The sequence below is a fragment of the Macaca thibetana genome, chromosome 4 (assembly GCF_024542745.1).
Source record: "Macaca thibetana thibetana isolate TM-01 chromosome 4, ASM2454274v1, whole genome shotgun sequence".
Taxonomy (NCBI): Eukaryota; Metazoa; Chordata; class Mammalia; order Primates; family Cercopithecidae; genus Macaca; species Macaca thibetana.
Genome location: NC_065581.1, coordinates 163438758 through 163457763, shown reverse-complemented (window position 1 = coordinate 163457763; position 19006 = coordinate 163438758). Strand labels below are relative to the sequence as shown.

General features: G+C 38.5%; 1 protein-coding gene across 8 annotated transcripts in view; it reads left to right on the top strand.

Annotated features, from left to right (window-relative positions):
• The window catches only part of PDE10A (phosphodiesterase 10A), a 669061-nt gene that overhangs the window by 643603 nt on the left and 6452 nt on the right, over positions 1-19006 (top strand). For all 8 annotated transcript variants that reach the window (XM_050789384.1, XM_050789383.1, XM_050789385.1 and 5 more), the window contains 3 exons: positions 9627-9738; positions 13853-13933; positions 16690-16778. In XM_050789384.1, coding sequence (XP_050645341.1) covers positions 9627-9738; positions 13853-13933; positions 16690-16778 — 282 coding nt within the window. The remainder of the gene's footprint in view (positions 1-9626; positions 9739-13852; positions 13934-16689; positions 16779-19006) is intronic.

Genomic DNA, 19006 nt, shown 5'->3' with positions numbered 1-19006 from the left:
TAATGAAGTCTAGCTTATTCTTTCATGAATCATGCCTTTGTGTTGTATTTAAAAGTAATCATCAAATTCTGGATGAATATATTTTTCTTCTATGTTATATATATGTTACAGTTTTGTGTTTTGTATTTAAGGTTGTGATCCATTTTGAATTAAGTTTTGTAAAGGTTGTAAGGTCTCTGTCTAGATGCATTGTTTGTTTTTTGTTTTTGTTTTTATTTTTGTTTTTGCGTGCAGATGTCCAGTTGTTCTGGCACCATTTGTTAAAAATAGAACTAATTTTTTAAATGCTTGTTGTTTATTAGTTTGATAAATATCCAACTTAGTTTCATTTGTTTTATACTTTTAGTGAATCAGTTTATCTGATATTGTTTGAAACTTTGTAGCTAATATATGATAATATTTCTTAGGTGATCTTTTTTGGAGATGTCAGTTATAATTACTGTCTTGGGTAGTTGCTAGATGACAGTCAGTGGCCTCTTCCTTTCTATCCAGAATTAATACTAAAACACAGGAGTGTCTATTTCATTTGAAGAAATAAATGGCAGACTTGGCTTGAGAACTCAAGTTGCCAAATGTATAGAGCCAGACATCCTTATTTGTATTAAGAATCAGTGTATTTCTGTACCATAACTAGACAGAGAGAAAGGTGCAACTTATAAATGCATTTTCATTTAGTAGAAAAATTAATACTTAAAGTTAATATTTTTAGAATAATTCTCAAATCATCTGGGTGCAGTGGCTCACACCTGTAATCCCAGCACTTTGGGAGGCCAAGGTGGGCAGATGACTTGAGGTCAGGAGTTTGAGACTAGCCTGGCTAACATGGTGAAACCCCATCTCTACTAAAAATACAAAAATTAACTGGGCGTGGTGGCAGGCATCTATAATCCCAGCTACTTGGGAGGCTGAGGCAGGAGAATCACTTGAACCCAGGAGGCGGAGGTTGCAGTAAGCTGAGATCGCATCACTGCACTCCAGTCTAGGCAACAGAGTGAGACTCAGTCTCAAAAAAAATTCTCAAATTTTGTATTTTCATTGTTTATTTCATGGATATTTTGTGTTAAAATTAGAGTGACCATGCTCCACTGTTTGCCTAGATCAATCTCAGCTAACACCTGTTGAGCTAAAATAATTGGTAGCAGTCTGGCTTTTGCTCTCAAAACTGTATTGGCTTGAACATAAATGATGTGGCATACCATCCTTGTTGCAATGATGGCATGTCATGTAATGGAAAGCGTCACATTCTGGGCTTTTGTGTAGTGGTAAAGCCCAGAGGTATGGATAACTGTGACACTGTCTAGCACATAGTAGGTGTTCAGCAAATATTTCTTAAGTAAACGAATAATCCAAAATAGCAAGTAATTCAAATTATAGGCTGTATAATATGATCATGTACTCATGTATATCTTTGATTGTTGGCAATTTTTGTCCTGGTAATTTTTTTTTTTTAATTTCATTCTTTGTTTCATTCATTCTGGAGTTACATTCTCTTGACTTTTGCTGGAAGTCTCAATCTTTTTTTTTTTTTTGAAACGGAGCCTCACTCTGTCACCCAGGCTAGAGTGCAGTGGCACGATCTCGGCTCACTGCAAGCTCCGCCTCCTGGGTTCACGCCATTCTCCTGCCTCAGCCTCCTGAGTAGCTGGGACTACAGGTGCCCGCCAACACGCCTGGCTAATTTTTTGTATTTTTAGTAGAGACGGGGTTTCACTCTGTTAGCCAGGATGGTCTCAATCTCCTGACCTCATAATCCATTCGCCTTAGCCTCCCAAAATGCTGGGATTACAGGCATGAGCCGCCACGCCCAACCAGAAGTCCTAATCTTCTGACACTTGCTTCCCACCTTTTGTCCTTACCTTTTGTCCTTACCATCTGCCCCTCACATTTACTATGATGTCGTTAGCTATTATGTCATTTACTCATATTGACATTGTGACCACAACTGTGATTAGAGACACTAGGTATTTTTTATGATATTTTATTTTAAAAATGAAACAGCCAAAGCCCAATTGTGTATGAAAGTCATTGTCATGTGTGTTTCAAATGTAGATGAATAATTTGTTTACATAGGACATACAGTGCAGACTTCACAAATACCTTACACTTAACAATAAATATTTTTTTAAACTTTAGCGAAGACTGACAAGTGAATTTAGGATCCTAGAAATCAATTATTAGACAGTGTATTAGTCTGTTCTCATGCTCCTAATAAAAACATAGCTGAGACTGAGTAATTTATAAAGAAAAGAGGTTTAATTTACTCACAGTTTAGCATGGCTAGGGAGGCCTCAGAAAATTTACAATCATGATGGAAGGAGAAGAAAACACGTCCTTCTTCACATGGCAGCAGGAGGGAGAAGAATGTGTGCTGAGTGAAGAGGGAAACCCCTTAAAAAACCATCAGCTTTTGTGAGAACTAACTCACTATCATGAGGACAGGATGGGGAAACTACCCCCACGTTTCACTTATCTCCACCTGGTCCCTCCCATGACAAGTGAGGATTAGGGGAACTACAATTCAAGATGGGATTTGAGTGGGGACACAGCCAAACCATGTCATTCTGCCCCTGGCCCCTTCCAGATCTCATGTCCTCACAATTCCAAACACAATTCTATACTTCCAACGGTCCCTCAAATTCTTAACTAATTCCAGTGTTAACTCAAAAGTTCAAGTCCAAAGTCTCATCTGACACAAGTCCCTTCCACCTATGAGCCTATAAAATCAAAAGCAAGTTAGTTACTTCCTAAATTCAATGGAGATACAGGTATTGGGTAAATATAGCCATTCCAAATGGGAAAAATTGGCCAAAGCAAAGGGGTTACATGCCCCATACAAATCCAAAATCCAGTAGGGCAGGCATTAAACCTTAAAGTTCCAAAATGATCTACTTCAACTCTATGTCTCACATCCAGGTCATGCTGATGCAAGAGGTGGGCTCCCACGGCCTTCGGAAGCTCTGCTCCTGTGGCTCTGCAGGATACAGTTACCCTCCCAGCTGCTTGCATGGGCTGGCATTGAGTGTCTACAGCTTTTCCAGGTGCATGGTGCAAGCTGTAGGTGGATCTACCATTCTGGGATCTGGAGGATAGTGGCCCTCTTCTCACAGCTCCACAAGGCACTGCCCCAGTGGGAACTCTGTGTGGGTGCTCTGACTTCACATTTCCCTTTCACACTACCCTAGCAGAGGTTCTCCATGAGGGCTCTGGCCCTGCAGCAAACTTCTGCCTGGACCTCTAGGTTTTTCCATACATCCTCTGAAACCTCAATTCTTGACTTCTCTGCACCTGCAGGCCCAACACCACATGTAAGCCACCAAGGCTTGGGACTTGCATCCACTGAAACAACAACCTGAGCTGTACATTGGCCCCTTTTAGTCACCACTGGAGTTGAAGCAGCTGGTACACAGGGCACCATGTCCCAACGCTACATAGAGCAGGGGGAGGCCTGTGAAACCATTTTTCCCCCCTAGGCCTCTGGGCCTGTGATGGGAGGAGCTGCCATGAAGGTCTTTTACATGGCCTGGAGACATTTTTGCCATTGTCTTGGTGATTAACACTCAGTTCTTCCGTGCTTAAGTAAGTTTCTGCAGCCAGCTTGAATTTCTCCCCAGAAAATTTGTTCTTTTCTACCACATCATCAGGCTGCACATTTTTCAAACTTTTATGCTCTGCTTTCCCCTGAATGCTTTGCCACTTAGAAATTTCTTCCACCAGATACCCTAAATCGTCTCTCTCAAGTTCAAAGTTCCACAGTTCCCTAGGGCAGGGGCAAAATGCCACCAGTCTCTTTGCATAGCAAGAGTGACCTTTATTCCAGTTCCCAACAACTTCCTCATCTACATCAGAGACCACCTGGACCAGCCTGGACTTTACTGTCCTTATCACTATCAGCATTTTTGTCAAAGCCGTTCAACAAGTCTCTAGGAAGTTTCAAACCTTCCCACATCTTTCTGTCTTCTGAGTTCCCCAAGTTTCTAGGAAGTTCCAAACTTTCCCACATTTTCCTGCCTTCTGAGCCATCCAAACTGTTCTTACCTCTGCCTATTACCCAGTTCCAAAGTCACTTCCACAGTTTCATGTATCTTTATAGCAGCACCCAACTCTCTGCAGTACCAATTTACTGTATTAGTCTATTTTTCTCATGCTGCTTTGAAGAAATACCCAAGACTGGGTAATTTATAAAGGAAAGAGGTTTAATTAACTCACAGTTCAGCATGTCTGGGGAGGCCTCAGGAGACTTACAGTTATGGCAGAAGGGGATGGTAACACATCCTTCTTCACGTGGCAGCAGGAGAGAGAGAAATGAGTGCCCAGCAAAGGGGGAAGCCCCTTATAAAACCATCAGCTCTTGTGAAAACTAACTCCCATCACAAAACGGGAAGGGGGAAACTGCCCCCATGATTCAGTTATCTCCACCTCATCCCTCCCACAACATCTGTAGATAATGGCAACTACAATTTAAGATGAGATTTGGGTGGGGAACAACTATATCAGACAGTTTAAATCTAGCTTATGAAAGGGGATTTGCTACTAACAGAAAAGATATAGGAAATGTAACGCAGGGCCACCAATCATCTGTGAACTGCTTGATTTCTGCACTGAAATTTCCCTTCAAAGCGCTTTTCCTGACTACAACTAAAAGCAAATGTCATATCTGGAAACCAGCTGTGAACTCAAGCCAAGCATAGGCAAAAGTAGAGTTATTGTTTTTTGTTGAAATGAGCAAGCATGGTCTCGTTATGGCTAAATAGAACCAGGTATAGTCTTGCCTAAGGACCATTTCAGCAAATTCAGAAAAGATCATAGTGCGTTTTAGGCTATGATATCAGGTAAAAGTATCCTTTTAAGTATTAAGATGACAAATTTGTAAGTTGTTGGTTGTTTCTTAAATTTTTGCTTTCATGTATTTCATGCAGGAACTGCCTTTCTTAAACACAAATTGTAAAGATAAACTAATTTCATAATTTGAAATCGTGGCTTAAAAATCATAATTTGTCTTATTTTTGTTACCTTTCTAAAATGAAAATGTTTATTCTCTTAGTCCCAGATAATATTTGTACCCTTCAAAAGCAATCCCTTTGCTCCACTTCCCTTGAAGTCTTTTCTTAATTTAGATGTACATGCACGTCAAAGAAAGGGTACAGTATTAAACACTTAAACAATTCTTTGTTAAATCTTCAAATAATTCAGAAATAAAACTGGAAAAGTTCTATATTTTTACATAGCTATTGCTGTGTGCTTTGAAGAACAAATGTGTCTATGTGATGTGTGATCTGATATATATATATATATACTGTAATGTGATTTCTTTAGCATTTCCCAAATGCGGCAGCAGCCTCCAGCCTTTACCTGCTATAGGACTGTAAGTGCATAAAGGACTCCCTGTGTCAGGAATGTTTGATGTTTCAACTGAAGAACCTGAAATGTGGGGAACCGAAGTTCTAAAGCAAGATCACTGATGTTCCCATTTGATTTAAAGTTATGTATGGTACTCTGTGAGACCGTGTAAAGGTTGTTAACTCTAGGAATCATACAAGAATTCTGGTATTAACTTGAATAACAGCAGTTTCCTCTGTGGCAGTCATTTACCTAAGATTCATTTTCCATTCGTTTATAATTTCTTTCTCTCTCTGTGATGGAGAAAAATGTATTTTTAAAAGAAGCAACATATTTCTGTAACAGAAAAATGTATTTTTAAAAGAAGCAACATATTTAGGGTTTTATTAACTTAAGATTTTAGAACTTAAATTTAAAGTGTATTTTAGTGAGATAATTACTATATCATGTTTATACTTATATGAAAGTTATTTATGTCGTTGGAAACAGTAAAATTCTAAAATACTTTCTATGATTTTGAGTATGCAGCTGTTTAAATAATACTTTTAGAAAAACTGTATTATCCTCAGGCTAGCTTAATGTTTAATGAATTAGTCAAAATAGGTCACATTTTGATGAAAGTATAGTGGTTATTACAGATGTGATTTAAATTACTCAACCCAATGATTTAAAACCCCTTGAAAATGAGTTTAAAAGCAAGATTTTAAAAAAAGCTTTAAGATGATCATTTAGAGAAAAAAAGAATTGAACCTAGTTTATTTTCAAATTCTATGCGTGACTTTATTTTAAAGTAAAATAATTAAAATGAGGCTAGATGGCAGCTTCTAAACAAAGCATCCACTGTACATCCCCCACATGTTTGCTGTCTAGTTAACCACTTGATAACACTTAACCACTCTTAACAGTTATAATTAAAACTACCTCATAACAGAATTCTGGTCTTTGCTTATATATCAGTATACTTTTGAATACAGAAATTCAAAAGAAATTTCATATAATCATTATAAAATTAGAGAATGTGTGTTTCTCCTTCTTTTCCAACAAAATAGTATATCCTTGGCTGGCCAGGTTTACAGAGTGTGTGGCATGGGATTGGGGGCAGTGTGGGAGGGCTGGGCTTCCTTTTTGCCCATCGGTAACTCATCTGAAGTACTGCAGGCTATGTGGTCTGTTTTGCCTTCCTTTGGTAAAGTTCTGTGATTCCATGATCTTCTGATGTGGGAAGAAAATCTTGAAATAGGATGATACTGAGAAGGCAAACCTGCACACTGGGGAGAGGTGCCCACTTCTTTCAGGTTGGAATATCTGCACACCTGTGATAGAGCCTGTGCTCTTTATCTACTCCACTTGATCTGGAATAATTAATATATGAAGGGGAGAATGGGGGAAAAGGAAAGGAAGATGGGAGAGAGAGATGCCTTGTCTTTATAACTCTTACAGGTGTTAGTAATTTGCATTTGGCTCTGCCTCTAATGTCTGGATTCCTCCTACTCCCCCATCCCACTACTGTCACCATAATTCAAGCTGCCCTCACCTCTCATCTGAACTACTGTAGTGTTCTCCTGAGTGATCACTCCGAACCTGCCCTTCCCTCTTCACGGGTCTGTAAGTCATCTCCACCCAGCAGACCTGAGTGATCCTCTTTAATACCTGTATCAGGCCACTCCTCTGGGAAAAGCCACCAAGATTTTACTGTCAAACTTGGAATAAAAGTTAAACTCCTATCTTGTCTCCAGCCTGTTTCTCCAAACTTAACTACATTCTGTGTTTCACCTCACTCAGTGTGTCGTAGCAAGAATGGCATTTATTTTTGTTCTTCAGACCTGCCTTGCTTGTTTCCACATTAGGACTTCACATGCACTTCTCTCTGCTGGACCTTCCAGATCTTCACGTGGTAGCCTCCCTTTATTTATTTACTTATTTACTTATTTATTTATTATTTTATTTATTTATTTATTTTTTACCCAGCACTTGCTTCATGAAACTTTTGACCTGTTGATTGTCTGCCTTGCCCTACTAGAACATTATTAACCTGAGAACAGGGTCTATTTGGTTCTTTGCTGTAACTGCCTGATACATGCAGGCATTCAAAACTTTTGCGGGTAAATGAACGTAGTTAAACCTTCTGATATTATGTGCCTAAGAATCGTTTTATAGGAGTTGTGTTGGGCTCTTCTTCACTGTTTTTAGTGACTAGGTTATATGAACTCACACCAAGAGTAGGCTTAGCATGGACATGATCCCTTTCACAAATGGTTATTAAAGCACATTTGGAGTTAAGGATCTATCCCAGTTAGCAGTCAGTTCTACATTCCATTCATGCGTAGAAATAAAATGTTGATTCCAATTGATAGTTCTGTACAGCCATGGCCATCTAACTGGTTTGGAATTGGGAGTAAAAAATGAGTAATTATATTTATTAAAGACGTTTGATGCCAAATTTCTAATCTGTTTTATTTTTTGTGCTTTGTCTAAGTAATTTTGACAGTGAAATCTAAATAACTATTTTACAATCCTTTCAATCCTTATATTGGCAACCTTATGTTGGGAATAATTTCTAGCGAGAAAATTGCTTTCATGTATTTTATAATGCCCAGTTCTGTTGACATTTCTTTTGTTTTACAGATTTATGAAAGTGTTTTTGAGATAAACCTTATTAGATTATTTACCATGATAAACTGATTATTTTGGCAAATATAAATTAGTGAGATTGAATTATTTTAAACATATGAAATATTTGTAAACGGTAGTTTTTCACATTCGATTTGTGTTTAAATGAATTTACCTGTTGGAAAAAAAAGGTCATATATTCATTACTTTAGAAGTCCAAATCCAAAAATATTCTTCAAGCCACAAAGTTCTTAGAAACTACCTCATTAAGAAAATTTTACAGTTCCCTGATCAGTGTAAGGATAAATCTTCACATGGCATCTATTTGGGGTTACAGGAAGGGTATGCATAAATCTAACCAATGTTTGTAAAGTGATTTAGTCTAACCTGTAAGAGACCTGATACCCTCTTGAAATGTGCCCTTACAAAAAGTAAGGTGGTAAAGCTGATGATTACTTAAACGGGCTAAAGGAAGCGAGCTGATGGAAAATAAAGAACTCTGTGATGGATGGTATCATAAGAATCAGGGTATTCCAGGTATCCAAACATCTTAGCTTGAGCTAAGATGTGCTAAGAGCACTCCTAGAGCAGAGTCTCTGCCAAATTGACAGATAAATGCTCCTAATGTGCTGTCTGCCCAGGTCAAGACAGGCTCAGGAGCTAGGGCAGGACTGTGCCCACAGATGGAGAATGTGGACCTAGAAGAGGTAAGGCAGTGGTTAACAGCAGGGGATTGCTTATACTCATTAGAATTGAGATAGGAGCTAGAAATAAGAGCATCGTCTCACTCATTACACACTTTTATATCCTTGTTGATAATTTGTCTTTTAAAATTATGTAATTTGCTTTATAAAAGGTAAAGTTGTACGTTACACTTTCTTAATTACTACCACTTAATTATTCTGTTAAGTATAGACTTCACTTAGGGTAGCCACATATCACTAGACCAAATCTATTCAAATTGTAGGGGATCTGTCTTTGATTTTTTTAAAGTGATTATTGTTCTTCAAGAGGAAAGATTAAACCAAACCATATTTAGAAAATAAAGTCAGACATGGAGTACATAGTTATGAATGCAAGCAGCTGAAACGGGAAGAGTCATTTTGGTTGAAAGACTGGTGTTGAAAAGAAATATCTGCTAATGAGAAGCACAGTGGAGGCTGCACCCAGCTCACACACTCACACGGGGAGAGCGAGGAACAAAGTTACACAGCTGCCTCCTCCTCTGGCCTTGCCACAAATTCCTGTCCCTTTGGAAAAGTCATTTCTGTGCACCTAGACTTTGCTAATATAAAATGAAAGGATTGGGATAGATTTTCTCTTAAGACAGCTTCCCACTCTAAATTTCCAAAATTCAAAGAGAATGAAAGCCTGGTCCATAGCCATAAAAGTGGGGATTTAGATGACAGCCTAGCCAAAGCTTACACTGTATTTGATTTCTTCAGTAGCGTTGAGGCAACAGGAACATATGGGACTTGTGATAGAAATGACTCCCGTTCTTATGATTAAAATGACACTAATTTTTCATTCCATTTTACTGTCCTGGCTGTCACTTCTATGTGCTGTTTAATGAAGTAATACGTACTTAAAACTTTATTCCTGAAATACAGAAGTCTTTCTAGTCCTTATTATAAATGTGCAAATGCTATGCTGACCAGTCTTATATTGTTGTGTTCTAGAGACCGTGTAATTGGTTTGATGATGACTGCCTGTGACCTTTGTTCTGTGACAAAACTGTGGCCCGTTACAAAATTGACGGCAAATGATATATATGCAGAATTCTGGGCTGAGGTATGTTCTTGATTCTTATATTGACATAGATAGTGAGGATAAATTAAATGTGTGGATAAATTGCTAAGAATACTCAGTTGTTCATGTTGATAGTTATTTCAGAAAGCTCTGGTGAATGAGATACTGAAGGATTTAGCAGATAAAAAGAGAGAATGATTGTTCTTTTACATATTACTTGCGTATGTGTCTAATTCTCTGAGCTCAACTGAAAGTTTAGGAACTTATTCACTGAACAGTGGTATAGTATAACAGTATTATATAAGTAGTATTCTTAACGGTAAAGTACTTAACAGCTGATCTTTCCTTCATTCATTCAATAAACATTACTGGCCATCTACTTTGGAGAAAGTACTCAGAGGGTCCCATAATATGGGATATATCCGCCTGCAGCTAAAAATTCAGGAGAATAATTGTTTTGCACCATAGACATTGAGAATATGTAAATATAATCAATAGCTCAGCTGCAAATTATGTGTTCTGCAGAATGTGTGGAATGTTCACTCATAATACTCCTGAAACAACACAAAATTACTTTTATTAGCACCTTTTCTTGATTTATCTAATTTATCAGTAATGTGTATTGTACTGCTCAATTTGCTTATGGAATTGTATGTAGGCAAGTAGAATGTAATTCTCCGATCCAAATGAGTCACAAATACCTAGGCCTTTGCATATGCAAAAACTACTTTATGAAGAAAGCTGTAAATCTTTTGAGTACCTCTTCTGGTTTGAAGAAATAAAAGTAAATTTGGAGGACAAAGCAGCTGATAATTCCATCATATATCTCATTCATACCGAAGCATGTATGTAAAACATAAACAGCAAATCATTCAGCTATGAGTTTAGTGGGAAGAGTTTATCATGTTGAATTATTTCATAATAATAAAGCCAAAGTAGGTTTACTGTACGAGGATAACAGACCTTGAGTTGATTATACTCCTGGCATGATTTCTCCAGAATGCCTTATACATCGCGTATGCGTGGTCTCGCATGAGCTTTTTCTTTATTTTATTGTGTATGTGTCAGAACCTAGTTACCATCAGACTGAAGTAGGAAGATTGATTGTGATGCACAGTTGACCCTTAAACAACACAGGTTTGAACTGTGTGGATCCACTTATATGTAGATATCCACTATGTAAATATATTGGAAGATGTTTTGGAGATTTATGACAAAAATACAGAGCAGCATACCCTAGAAATATTTTTAAAATTTAATTTAGGTATGCCGTAAGTGCATAAAATGTATGTAGATACTAGTCAATTTTATCATTTACTACCATAAAATACACAAAAATGTATAAGTTAAAATTTATCAAAACTTATACACACACTTAGAGACTGTGGAGAGAAATGTAAACAAACAGATGCCGTGTTAAATCATAACTGCATAAAGTTAACTGTAGTGCATACATACGGCAGTACTGTAATAATTTTGCAGCGGCCTCCTTTTGCTATTATGGTGAGTTCAAGTGTTACGAGTATCCACTTAAAATGCTGTGTTTAAAACACTCTGATGCTAATCATCTCTGAGCCATTCGTCTCTCCAGTAAATTGTGTATCACAGTAAAAAGTGATATCTGGTGGTTCTTGCATGTTTTTCTTTTTTCTTTTTTTTTTTTTTCTTTTTGAGACGGAGTCTTGCTCAGTCGCCCAGGCTGCAGGGCAGCGGCGCGATCTCGGCTCACTGCAATCTCCGCCTCCCGGGTTCACGCCATTCTCCTGCCTCAGCCTCCTGAGTAGCTGGGACTACAGGCGCCCGCCACTACGCCCGGCTAATTTTTTTGTATTTTTAGTGGAGACGGGGTGCATGTTTTTCATTGTGTTTAGTGCAATACCGTAAGTCCTCCATAACACCATAGCACCTATACAGAGTTACACTAGGATGCTAGAAGTGCTCCCAAGAAGCAGAGAAAAGTCATGACATGACAAGAAAAAGTTGAGTTGCTTGATAGGTTCCCTAGATTGAAGTCTGCAGCTGTGGTTGCTGACATTTTAACATAAATGAATCCCGTGTAAGGATCACTGCAAAAAAAGAAAAATTCATGAAGCCATCACTGCAGCTATGCCAGCAGGAGCGAAAACCTTGCACTGTTTGTGAAATGTCTTTTTATCTCATACTAAAAACGCACGTTTTGTGTAGGTACAGGATTGCTATGAGAAAGGCATAACCATAGACTGTAATATGATTTCTGTATTCTAGATGAATGTAGAAAACGTGCAGTCATCAAATGACAACTTAAAGCAAAAGGAAGGTGCAGGATTAAAAGCTGGAGAATTTAATGCCAAAATGTGACCAATCTGTAATGGAGATGTTTTTCCTTTATATTATTCCCTGGTTATTCAGTCCACAGATAATGATTCAGCTCTCTGCGTGCTCTTAGGTGCACGCAGGTTGAAGCCTTTCACCAACCTCAATAGTCCACAGGAAGAAGCAGGAATACATTCGCCAAGTCCTGACAGTTGATCTCAGTATCTATAAAGTCCTGTCTCTTCCCTCCATCCTCACGATCCTTCCCCTCTTCAGATCATCACCAACTCATGCCTTGAGTACTGCCACTTTCTAACTGAATTCCTTGCCATTACCTTTTAGAATTTGTGCAGAAATCATTAATAATGTGGTCTTTGGTGCCAGGTTGCTTGAGATTCAAATTCTGCTTGGGCACTTGGTATTTAACCTCAGGCCAGTTTATGAGATAGGGATGATAATAATTCAGATTCCATCCGTACTGTGCTTCTGATCCCTTGTTGTAATACAGACCAAAATCATGACCTCCATGTGGAGAGCCCCATGTGGCTGGCCCCCTGCCCACTGCTGTGCAGGCATATTCCCTGTCTCAGCCCCTAGCTGCCATTTAGGTCTTTGTTCCGTGCAGTCTCTGCCTGGGGCACGCTCCTGCCCTCTGCATTCTGTGAAAGCCTCAGATTGGCTCAGCCCTCCTAATTATAAGCATGGTCCGTAGCACTGGATTCTTTTCCTTTTTAGCATTTTTGTTTTGAGTACATATTCAAATCATTGTTTGTTTAAAAAGCTGTTTCCTTGTTGGACGTTTCAAGTCTTTGAGAGCGAGGGACTTAGTATGTCTCACTCACTTTGAATAGAGGAGCAAAAAGTTTGAGACCACTGATTTTAAATGTAAAGTGATAACGATGGAACTGCAGCTATGCTTGACATGGCTTTGCTTTGTCAGGACAAGTGCTTTGGTCCTGTACGTAAAAATACTCAATTATGGTTATAGTAATTTGATTGTAGACCCTATTTTAACAAGTCTGGGAAGTTTCTAGGCTGTACTTCTGATTTCTAAAAACATGACTAGTGTTACTAAAATAATAAAGAATATGAGGGAAGAGTGGGAAATTAGGAAAAAGATTAGGAAATCTTCAGGAAGAAGATTGTAACAAGTTTTAACTTTAGCAAATAAATAAAAAGCAAGATAATTTCTAAAATCTTTAAAATGGGAACAGCGTATCCTAGAGTACTTCATGAGGATTAAATGAAGTAATATTTACAAATTACTTAGCTCAGTGCCTGCAGCATAGTGAATCTTTAGTAACTATTACGTATAACTGTAGGTTAATCTTTAGTAACTAACGTAGTGAATCTTTAGTAACTATTCCTATAATTGTAAATTAAATGATATGTGTAGTTTGTTGTACTGCGTCTTTACTAGTACATTTTAGCAGAGTGTTGTTGTTTATTCTTCCTCTGTACATATTCCTCTGGAAAGCCAAACGTCACTGAGTTCCATGCACTTGGAAGATCATTTGAAAGAGAGAAGGGCCTGGAGGTTATTCCATATCTTGTTACTGTCGTTTCTCCTCACTGTTCACTGTATCTCCTCTTATTATAACATTTATTTACTAACTTCTGCAGAATGAAACCAGTAATGATGGCTGGGGTTCTGGTAATTCAGTAGTGGAGAAAATCAAGATAAAGTACAAAATAATGATACATTAAGTTTTTCATTATTTTGATTGTTTTTCCTTGAGTTAACAGCAACAAACATTATTTGTTTTGAAGAAAATTAATGAATAAAGGGAATATTTCAATAATATCAAAATTGTATAACAATTTGAAATTTGAGAAAGCATGACTTTCCCCCCATTCATCTTAGGGTGATGAAATGAAGAAATTGGGAATACAGCCTATTCCTATGATGGACAGAGACAAGAAGGATGAAGTCCCCCAAGGCCAGGTATGAATTATTAAAGTAAATTGTAATTGCTGAAGTCAAATAGTTTAAGATGGGCATAAAATCATACATGAATGGAAAGCATATGTCATCATATAATATGTTAAGGGAATGGGTTATTACAGGCAGATCTGGTGATTATTAATATGGAAACTTTAGAAATTTATCTTACAGGATTGAGAATTGGAAAAAGAACAGCTGTTTACACTGAATAATCACCTACTCCAATGAGCCTTCACTTCCTAAGACACTCAGGAAAGTAGATGCTAAAAGAGTTCATACTCTTAATCTGGGTTTGACGGCCAACTCCACCCACTGATTTTGGTCGCAAGGCTAAAAGCCACAGTGAGGAATCCTGAGGGCCTGGCTGCCTTGTGGACTGGAAAGACCTTAGTGCTCAGGGGACAGAAGCCAGGACCACTTGAAACTTTCTCCATTTAGATGGAGTTTGGGGACAATAAGACCAAAGTTAGGAAATCTCTGTGGATTGAAAGAATTCATACTACCTTTGCCAGCACTCCTTTCTTCAGCTGCCATTGCAGTAAATAGGCTTTCTTTTCTGACCTGAAATAGAGGGGGTAGAAGATTTTGAATTGTTTTATTTTTAACAAGCAGAAAATATTTTGTCATTGGCTAAACAAAAATATTTTTGGAGAGTTACATTATAGATTTTGATTCAGGTTCATTTTTTTCTGACAAATAATGCTTAGTACTTTAGTGCATTTTGTGTTTTGTCTCAACATAAATTGACATCAACTATCCTCTTTTCAGGTCATACTACATAATTTATGTTTGTTTTCCAATGTTTTGAGAGGTCTGTGCCTCGCTAGTTTTGCATGCGTGTATGTGTGGTGTAATGTATTTCTGAGAGTATGGTTTTTGTTAAGTATCTAATCTTCTAATGGCATAACAAGGAAGTTAGTCGTGGGCAAATAATTATGATACAGATAAGTTTAGAAAATGTTTCAAAAAATCCACAGGTTTTTGATAAGTTCTCAAATTTCCCTACTTTATTTAAAATTGATTTATACACAATTTAGGCAAGTCCACAGCCCACAGAGGGCACCAGTACAACAAAGAGACTGAATGAATGGCCATCGCCTCCACTCATGCCCCTGGCTAGGTTTTCTGATGGCGTGGGCACTTTTCCCTCTTGATTTGAAGCGGATCCTGAATACCTATCGTGTTTGCTGTGGGTGTATTTTGCAGTTTTTGTCACCTTTTACCACTGTTTATGGAATTTTCCCATATATGGAGTCACAGCTGTCAGTCATTCCTGTTTGGTGTCTGCTTTTCATAATGTATTTGAGAAGTCCTTTCCCACCTTGAGAGTAAATATATTTGCCTATATTTTCTTTAGTTTCCTCTTTATTACTTTGCATTTGATTGATTAACTTGTTTGGAATGTGTCTTCTTGTATTATTTAAGATAGGGAACTAAAGGTTTTTCTTTCCCAGTAGTTTACAGTCATCCCCACAGAAGGCCTGGCGTAGCTGGAAATTTCTCATTCATGCTGTCAGCAATATGGGTTTTGCTCTCGTGTTTTTAATTAAGATAATAGTTTGTTTTAGAATAGTTTGATTTTCATTTACAGCCTAATAAAGATTTAAAGAAAAAGTTCTATGATCAGTTAATATTCTACCAACCATATTGCTTCTAAATAGTTGATGACTGTGAAATTATTATTTGCCATAATAATGAAATACTCTAATTTCTGATAATTAGTATCTTTTCTGGGACCTTCTGCCCCATGTCATCTGCTAAATATTCGAATAAGAAAGTCTCTGCATGAGCCATAAAGTTAAAAATGGAAATAACACAGGTGCTATTTTAGTAAGAGTGCTATGACGATAGACTTTGTAACAGGAGAAAGCAAAAAGGAACCACACAAATCCGATCCTCCTGTATGCTTCAGTGCATATCACTGAAGTTCAGTACTTTAGAGAAATTGGTAAGCTGTGATTTGGGGTCACCTCATCTAGAGAGCTATTTATCTTGTACATGATGCAGCCATTTGGCCAGTGACTTATGTCTGGACAAGCTGTGTTATCTGGCTAAGAGTCACATATCTTTTACATCTGGTCTTTAGGTGGCCAGTCTTATTTGCACAGTGACCCAGAATTCCTAATGAAATATTCTCTGTGTATTGTTTAAAGTACGACAGATTTTTAAACTTTGAAATGTGATCTGTTGAAAGAACAGTAAATGGGAAGAGCTATGATAAAACCAATGACATTTATTTGAGTTCAAGTAAGAGGGCTGGGAGGATGAGTAAAATATTGGGACACCACACAGGGCACCAAAGCCAAGAGTAGCAGACAAGCAGAAAGTACTGCTGCACACCTGAGCATGAGGGCAGGAAGAGCCATATGTGCGGAAGAATCGCAGGCTTTATGTTGAAGTGTCTGCAGGAAAGCACTAAAGGTGACTGGAGATAACACAGTACTTGAATGATCAACTGACTGATCCATTAGCGGAATATCATTTAATGTACTTGGGTCTTAGATTTCAGTAGGTATTAACCTTTGTAATATGTTTTGAATCTTCATGTGTTTTATTTCTAGAATCCATTTTAATGCATTTTAAAATACAGTCTATAATCGTAGTCATGGAACCTAAATATCACATACAGCAAAACTAGAACATGTAATTTTATAATTAGGCCTCAGAAACAGAACCTTCACTGAAGAAATACAAATATCACTAGAATTGCTAATATGCACTTTTGTTTCTTGTCCGTGGTTTTCGCACGGAGGCAGCTTGGGTTCTACAATGCCGTAGCCATTCCCTGCTATACAACCCTTACCCAGATCCTCCCTCCCACGGAGCCTCTCCTTAAAGCATGCAGGTATGTACTATGGTTCGAGCTGTAACAATATTGTTTCTAAAATCACTGAGATCTGTATAGGATTTTTTTACTCCACTAGTGTGTTGTGGTCTGTGCGTGTGTCTAGGTATCGAGTTGTTGTGCTCAGGGGCTCGGGGCCTCCTTGCCTGGCTTCCCCAGAGGCACGACTTCTCCCCTTTGGTTCAATTCTCCTGAAAGACGAGCCTCAGGCACCTTGGGTGCTCGGGCAGCTTCTTCTGGCCGCACTCTGAAGAGAGGGACAGTGGGAACAGGCTGGGGGCTGGGGCCAGACACAGTCAGGGCCCAGATGACCCAGTGACTGGGAGAGTCTCTGTCTCGGTGTGGGAGATCCTTCCTGCTTTCGTACGCCCACGTTCAGTCTGGGTGGGGTACCAGGTGTTTCTTTCCGAAAGGGCGTGTGTGTGGTTCTTGCAGGACCAGCTTGGTCTCAAGCCTTATGAGAGCTGCATCTGTGCTGAGGGGACCTCGTCCCTGGAGGTCCTCAGGCCTGGGATAGAAAGCCCTTGACCAGGCTGCCTCATTTTGCTAAGTGATACGTGGAGTCGGTCCTGCAAGAGGGGCTCCTGGCTCTCATTACTCGTACAGCCACAATATGTCCCTAAGTAGTACGCTATGTATATGTGAAGTGTCTATTCATATCAAGTCCTTCGTACACCAAAAAGGAGGAAGAAGTTTTTTTTTATTATTGTTATTTTGCAGAGGATACGCCCAATGCTGTTTTTAAAAAAGACAAGGCAGTGGTGTCTATTGAGGATGCCTGAGCAGGAAGAGACTGACGAGATCACACAGTTTGTTGTTTAAATGGAAGAAGGGGACCTTAAATTTTGGATAACAGCTTCGTCTTTAAGTCTTTTTCTCCTTCCAACAAGACATTGAAGCATCGTTATCTCTTCTAGATTCATATTTCTCCCTATTCCTTTCTTATCCTTTTAAAAGAGTGAACTCAGTTAAGAACCTTGGGTATTTTTAAAGATTTTCATTTTACTTTAAAAATTCCCTCTGAGGAAGTCAAAGGGTTATAGCCAGCAGCTGTGCGTGTGGGTCTTTTCACGGCTCTGGGCCATGTTTTAACTACTTAGCTATAGCTCTGCCTGGGGTGGGTTGGAGTGGATGCCCTGTGGGAGGACGGAGGACAGACACTGGCCAGAGAGTTTTACACAAAACCAGAAACTTAATATACTCTTATCTTCTGCTGTTGAAATTTTTTTTCTACTTTTTTCAAGGAAAACAAGACCAATAGGCAATATTTAAAAATTTATATATATAAGAAATGGTTTCTCCTTCCTCCCTGCTCCTGTGGAGATAAACGTAGCATCCCACCTTGTTTTGCTGAGCCTTAATTGACCTTACTCCCTGGTTAGTTTATTAAAATCTTACCTTATTACAAAAGCCTGAGTCATAATACGCAATATGGAGTGTGAGGCCAGATCATTCTTGAGGGAATTAGGTTATAAAAGTTTGTGCAAAATTAAAAAGAAAGTGGAATATCAATGTAAATTCAAAGGTGTTGTTTAAATAAATACTAAGCAATCTTCAGAAGTCCTTTCCTATCCAGAAATCCTGTGTGTTTTATGCCAGGTACTTGGAAGCCAGGGCATGAGTGCTGACTGCGTGTGCCCAGCACTGAAGGGAGCTATGGAGGTGCCTTCCTTGTGGAACTCTGAGAACATGGTGTCCACTGTGTGGGCAGCTCTGCCTCATTCCTGCTTCAGTATACTTGGCTGGACCACATAACCTCTTAAAGGCCATTTTAATCTTATTAACGCTTAAAAAGTTTATGATGTATCCTCAGTGTTCAAGGAAACATACCAAAATTAGTGTATGGCTTTTTCCAATATATCGGAAGTCTCTAGGGTCTGGAAAAATAATACCTCATGATATGTTACAAAAGTTAAAAGAGCCACACTTTTCAGTTATATTTTAGAGTTTTGTCTGTCTGAATGTGTCTTAGAATGTTTGCTAAAAGAAATTGGAGAGAATTGTAAAACTGTGTCTCATAGGAGCTTTGTATTTCGCAATGCCAAGATTGCCATGTGACTTGACACAGGAATGTGGCCAAGAGTTCTTCCGGGGTAGCCGTGTAGAGGAAGATGGTTTTGCAGTGATTTGGCTAAGAGCTCTGCCGGGGTAACTGTGGGGAGTAAGATGATGGTTTTGCAGTGGTTGTGATCACACAGTTAGAGAAGATTACGATGCCTGTGACACTT